At 48.3% G+C, this 6,401-nt stretch overlaps 1 protein-coding gene across 1 annotated transcript; it reads left to right on the top strand.

The window, feature by feature from the left end:
* The first annotated feature begins 475 nt into the window (after positions 1-475).
* HSDL1 (hydroxysteroid dehydrogenase like 1) lies at positions 476-5,051 on the top strand. The gene is made up of 4 exons (XM_008933392.4): positions 476-706; positions 1,331-1,776; positions 3,600-3,827; positions 4,748-5,051. Exons 1-4 carry the CDS (start codon positions 487-489, stop codon positions 4,841-4,843), a joined length of 990 nt encoding a protein of 329 aa, XP_008931640.2. The 5' UTR covers positions 476-486; the 3' UTR covers positions 4,844-5,051.
* Positions 5,052-6,401: the final 1,350 nt, after the last annotated feature.

Raw genomic sequence — 6,401 nt, 5'->3', positions numbered from 1 at the left:
GCCCTGGTTCGGGGGCGGCGGGAGATGCGGTGGGAATGAAGTTCTGCCTCAGGGCTTGCGTTCTCTCCCGTGTAGCTTTTCGGCCTTGAAAGAGCCCGTTGTTTCTTTGCGTCTCAGCTCTGTCCTGCTGATCATCCTTGCCTCTCTTACAGGAAGTTCTTCATCTTCCAAAATTAGTTTTGACATGTTGGGCTTCTCCTGCTTGAATAGTTTTGTTTGCGGTGTTGTTGGTCAGTGTCATTGCAGTATAACTGATTAATAACTGAACCCTAGAACAAGGGCTAAACAGTACCTATATCAGTGAGGATGATGGTAGGTGATACCCAAGTTTTAGCAGGCTGACTTGTGGGTTTTCTGTATCAAAACACTGATCAGACTGTAACATGCTGAATCTCAAAGGTTATCCATTCAGTCTGAAAAGTTTACATGGCCCAAGAGCCGGTTGTAATTGCCTGTATCTCTCTTTTTTCCAGGCTTGTAATCACCATGGCAGCAGTGGATCATTTCTCCCTCTTGTACAGGGAAATCAGTCGTTCCTGCAGTTTCTACATGGAGGCCCTGGCTCTTGTTGGAGCCTGGTACACAGTCAGAAAGTGTGTGTCTCTGGCGTGTGGCACTTACAGCATGCTGCGGCTGCACGTCATCCCCAGGCTGGGCGGGGAGGTTGATCTCGTCAGGCAGTATGGACAGTGGGCTGTGGTCACTGGTAAGAGAGGAAGTCTCATATTTGCCTATGTTTATGTGACATACTGTGCCAGTACTGTGAGACTTATAGCTTGTGCTGCTGGGTGAGCTTTATGTCACAACCTGGGGCCTGTATTACCTCTGGTTGCAGGTTAATCTGCTCGAGTGGCAGTTGCTCATTGCCTTACTAGATTCAGTTCCTCAGGATATGGACAAGCTAAGGGATTTACTGACTGCTGAGAAGGAATTACAGCAATTTTCCCCCAAAATTTACAAGGTACACCATGAACACCTGCAAGTGTAGACAGAGATGCAGACGAGATCCTTTTTTTGCTATGATGTTTTCATATGTGCTCTAGTCCTTCAACACAGTTCGAGTCCTCTACCTCTTGACATCTCTGCCTGTCATTAAGGTTCTGCTTTGAGCTCTCTCTTGTCATAGAAACTATAAAACTTGTGTGAGGGGGATTGCAGAAGGTGGCTACTGACAACGTTGTCTTTAATGTTGTGGCTTTGAAATCAACATCTTCAGCGCCACATGATCTCAGAAAAGGGACTAGAGCTATAATTGAAAGAACTGTCAAAGAGAAGGCTGGGGTTGCTCTGTTTCTCACCTTGTTCATCCTGTTGTTGTTCTCCCTGGCAGGCAGCACGGATGGCATCGGGAAGGCGTACGCCCAAGAACTGGCAAAGCGGGGAGTCAACATCATCCTGGTCAGCAGGAACAAGGAGAAGCTGGAGGCCGTGTCCAGGAGCATAGCTGAGACCTACAACGTGGAGACAGAGTTCATTGTAGCTGATTTCAGCAAGGGGCGTGAGCCTTACCCAGCCATTAAGGAGGCTCTGAAAGACAGAGAAATTGGGATTTTGGTGAATAATGTGGGAATGTTTGCTGGCTACGCGAACTATTATACTGATCTGTCTGAGGATATGCTGTGGGACACAATCCATACCAATATTGCCTCTGCTAACATGATGACACATATTGTGCTGCCAGGTATGGTAAAGAAGAAGAAAGGGGCAATTGTGAACATTTCTTCTGTATTCTGTAGTCAGCCAACACCACTGGTAACAACCTATGGAGCCTCTAAAGTAAGTTGGGGTGTAATTAATGGTATGCACTGGAAAGTACATTATAGTTTGGTTGTGGTATGGGTTTTTTTAAACACTTGCAGCAAGGATATCAAAGTACTTGAAGGTTTTCTAGGGATTTGTTTAAATATTGGTGGTGAATGATATATGTATTATGCAGTAAACTCTTCATCCTCACCAGTGCTGGGCTTTGAACCAAAGTCAATACTCTTTGATTTTGTGTGAACTGTGGCTTAACAGTAATTCTGGGAGAAATGTTGCCTTTCTCAGATGCACAAAGCAGAGTGGCAGAATTTAATCTCTCATTCAGCTGAACTGTGCAGACGTAGCTCAAGTCTCTTACACACCAGTATTTGGTAGCTAGAGGGGCTGTACTCATGCTCAAGCCACCATTGTGACAAGGGCTGTGGCCATATCAGGCCAGTGCTTCACCTGACACCAAGGGGTGGAAGGCTTTTTACACCATTGTACCACATGTACAGTGAGCCAGTTGTGTAAGGGAGAACATTGGCATGATCCACATCACTGGATCTGCTTCTTATTGGCCTTTTCCCTTATCTGGCTCAAAAAGCAGCTTGTTTCTAAACAAAAGTTGGTTTGTTGTGGTCATTCTCTGGTCCTTACACCCTCTGTACCTGGGCTGTTACCATGCAGCAAAGCACCCACTGCTTTTGCAAATTGTTTGAGCCACTAACCATTAACATTTCAGTCTCTACACCAAGGTGTAAAATTCTTTACAGTAAGATTTTCTTCAGTGTGGAAACTGGCTTAGGATTCCCATTTCTGTGCAGAGTATCTGCCTCCTTGATTATGCTAAGTGTGTGTAGAACTGCACTCTGAACTAAGACAATTAAAAAGCTTGAATGAAAAAGAAGGAACAAACCCAAATATACCAAAGTTTCTTTATTTAGCTGGCATCATTAATGCAGTTCCTAGATCAGCAATCCAGTCTTAAGCCCAGCCTGGGAACACAGAAGGGAGAACAAGCTGCTCTGGTGTTCTCAGCCTCTTTGTGCATTAACAATGCACAGTATTTGAAGTGATTGCTTTAGTTTTCCTGAATCACTTGTAAGAGCATTTGTACAAGGTGCTTTCCCTTGTTGGGAAAGCCTTTTGTGAGGCCATTTGGGAGCAGAAACACGTTTGCTCACAGGCTGCTCTTTCAAGTGCCCGTTCTCAGGGGTAGTGGCTGTGTGACAGGGCAGGAGCAGCAGCCTGGCATCAGTGGTGCTGCCCTGATAAGGCTGAGCCAGGCTCCTTCTGTCTGATTCCAGCAGTCCCAGTTACCAGTCTTGTGCTTTTTTTTTGCTATTCTGTAAAAGTAAAATGAGCTAAAGGAGGTAACACAGGTACACATAAACAAGTGATTAATTTTCATAAGGGAGTCCCTGGAAGTAACTAACCTGCCTTCTGGGGAAGGCAGTTGAATGCAAAATTCCCCTGTAAATGTATTAAAGAATGAGACTTTATTTTGGCCTTCTAACTGGGCATAGCTGGCTTTAATGCCTCCGAACACCCCAAAGGTGTTTGTTTGAGATGAAATAAACGTTTCTGTGCTGGTTTTAAGCAGAAATTGTCAGATTTTGTTAAGCAGCACTTTGTCCTGCAAGTTAGTGTACTGTGGCAGGTTTATAGCAAACAAATAACACATAGAAACACACTTAAAAGTGCATATTTTTATAGTGTTTATTCAAGTTTTTATTTATTGAGCTGATTTATAAAGTATACAACTTTTCTGTAATTTTAATAAGACTCTGCCCTGACATTTCATTGTTTGGGGAAAAAAAAGAAAAATAAAGATGTCTCTGCTTTTGTCTTTCTAGATCTACTTGGACTATTTCAGTAGAGCAATACATTATGAGTATGCCTCAAAAGGAATTTTTGTTCAAAGTCTAACCCCAAGTACAATTGCTACAAACATGGTAGCATTCAACAGCTGGTTGAACAAGAGATCTTTCTTGTTTCCTTCTGCTGAGGAATATGCAAGTCATGCTATTTCTACTCTTGGGTTATCCACAAGGACCTCTGGTTTCTGGAAGCATGAATTACTGGTAATGGAATTCATTCAACTATTTCATGTGGAAATATTCATTCAACTATTTGTCACGTAGAAATAAATCAAATTTTTACTTTCTTAGGAGTCTCAATCAAAACTCTGCTAATATTCTGAAAAAGTGCCATGTGTATTGTAGGACTTCAAGGCATTGTGCCATGTTTTCTAACTAGTTCTGCTTTAGAAAATTATGCTTGGGCATGCTTATTTTTAAGATGGGAGAGTGAATCCAATTCCCACTTGAAATGTGCTGCAAAAATGGAAAAGTGACAAGTTTTTATTAATTGGCACAGAGTATCTCATTTCACTTGGGGTGTTGCTGACTGGCCAACTGTCTTCTGTGAACAGAAACAGCTTTTTTCAGTCTTAATGTATTGAGCATATTTCTGTGTTGGGGAAGAGTGGGTAGGAAGGATGCATTAATAGCAGGGAAAACCCCCATGCTTTTGTTCTAATTTATCTGGAAGCAGGTTCTCCGTTTGTTAGGGTTTTCATTTTTGGGGGGCAGATTGTTTTATGCACATTGGTCACATCTCATGTGTCCTGCCTACTGATTTCCTGTACCATGAGGTTGATAGAAGGAAGTGAAGAAGTGGGGTTTAGTCCAAAGGGAATAAAAGAGATGGGAAGAATTCTGGCAAGATGTGGCAATTAAAGCCAAGTGGGCAGTACTGCTGTTGGGAACTTGTCCAAACTGCTTTAGGATTTATTTGCAGAACTTTACTGTTCAGCTGTGGGTGCTCCTTCCAAAACGGCTAAATAGCTTAACTTCCAAGGGCTGGAATTTAAGGCTTAGTTGCTGATGCTCAAGCAGGTTTTGCCTTGCTTTGGTAGTGATTTGAGCAGCAGTTGAATGGAATGTGTCCTAACGTGTCCCTCCCTGTCCCTGTGCTCTGTTCCCCGTGTGCCTCTCCACAGTTCGCGCTGGCCGAGCGCCTGCCGGAGTGGATGTGGGCACGGCTCGCCCTGTACCTCGGCGGGATCGTACGCCGGCAAGCTCTGCACCCCAAGTGAAACAGGGGCACCCACATGTCCTGTGTGACGCGTGCTCAGTGATCAGACTCTGATCGGTGCTGCAGAGACGTGTAATGAACCTCGGAGGACTTCCTGTAACTTACCCAGACCTTGTTAAACAAGCTTTGTAACCTAGACAGCAGGAGTCTGGATCCTTTCTGTATCCTTGTATTAAACAGCTCCTCTGGTGCTTTCCTCTGCAACAAAATGCTGATGTTCTTGGTGTTAATCTCTGTTCACTTTCTCATTGAGGTAGCTGGGCAGGAGCAGGTACAGTTTTATTTCTGACAGTAAGTGACCGTCTCTCACATGATGTCCATTTATAAAGCTGACAGAATTTGAGAGTCCTTCAAATCCCCCTGAAACCACGCTGTTCAAAAAGACAATCCCAGTCGACTGTAAGAAGTTGTGAAGACAGGGAGCAGGCTGGGGGGAACAGGGGCAGGGACCCACGACAGGGGTTTGCCTGCACCAACCAAACCCCACCTCAGCTGGCCCTGAACACCTCGTGCTTTGTGCAGTATAAAACTAGGGGTTGTGTGGCCAACACTGACTTAGGCTCGTTTACAAAGGGGAGTTAAACACAAGTAACTTTAGCAAGGCCTTAAATGAACCTTGAGACAGGTGAAGCTGGAGGATATTTCTATCCCCGTCTCTGGTACTACCCACGTGTTCCTTGAGCTGCCAGACCCCTCACCCAGCCCCGTGTCCCCACATTCCCGATCTCCCTCACCGGCCCGCTGTCCCCACATTCCCGATCTCCCTCACTGGCCCCGTGTCCCCCCATTGCCGATCTCAACTCACCGGCCCGCGTCCCCCATTCCGATCGCCCTCACTGCCCGTTGGTGTCCCCCTTCCCGATCTTCCCTCCACCGGCCCGCTGTCCCCCATTCCATCTCCTCACCGGCCGCTGTCCCGCCATTCCCGAGTCTCCGCTCACCCGGCCCCGTGTTCCCCCCGATTACCCGATCTCCCTCACCGGCCCGCTTGTCCCGCGCGCATTCACCGATCTACCCTCACCCGGCGCCGTGTCCCCCATTCCCGATCTCCACTCACGGCCCGCTGTCCCCCCCCCCCCACCTCGGGCGCAGCGGCTCCGCCCGGTGCGGGCACTGCGCCGTGCGCAGGCGCCTGGTGGCGGCTCTCGCGAGAGACCGGATGGATAAACAGCGCCAAAGATCGGCGGCGGGGCCGGCGGGGGGGGGGGGGCGGGGGCGGGGCGGGGAACAAAGGGCCACAAAACTGTGAGAGCAGGACGGCGAGGGGGCGGGGCGCTTCGGCTCCCTGAGGGCTTCGGGGGGCGGCGGGGCGGCAGGCCCGCCGCCCTTCCCGGGGCTCGCTGCCCCTTCGTCTCAGGGGCTGCCTCTCCGCGGCTGTTCAGTTCAGCTCGCCCTTGGCCCGGTGTCGGTGCCGGCCGGCGCTCGCTGCTCTGCCCCGGCACCGGGCACGGCAGCGCCTGGGGTCGCCCGTTCGCGGCGGGGCACAGGCACAGCCTCCCGGTGTCTGCTACCCGCGGCCACACGCACAGGGCCGTGCCCCCCGAGGCTGTCCCAGCCCA

This window comes from Manacus vitellinus, unplaced genomic scaffold (genome assembly GCF_001715985.3).
Source record: "Manacus vitellinus isolate BGI_N305 unplaced genomic scaffold, ASM171598v3 scaffold_10_pilon, whole genome shotgun sequence".
Classification (NCBI taxonomy): Eukaryota; Metazoa; Chordata; class Aves; order Passeriformes; family Pipridae; genus Manacus; species Manacus vitellinus.
Note: the sequence above shows the minus strand (reverse complement) of the source record. Positions and strands in the feature narration are given on the sequence as shown.

Coding starts and splice junctions, on each gene's coding strand:
- HSDL1 (XM_008933392.4), top strand. CDS start 487: ATGGCAGCAGTGGATCATTTCTCCCTCTTGTACAGGGAAATCAGTCGT. Junction 1,777..3,599: donor CAACCTATGGAGCCTCTAAA/GTAAGTTGGGGT, acceptor TTGTCTTTCTAG/ATCTACTTGGACTATTTCAG. Junction 3,828..4,747: donor TCTGGAAGCATGAATTACTG/GTAATGGAATTC, acceptor GCCTCTCCACAG/TTCGCGCTGGCCGAGCGCCT.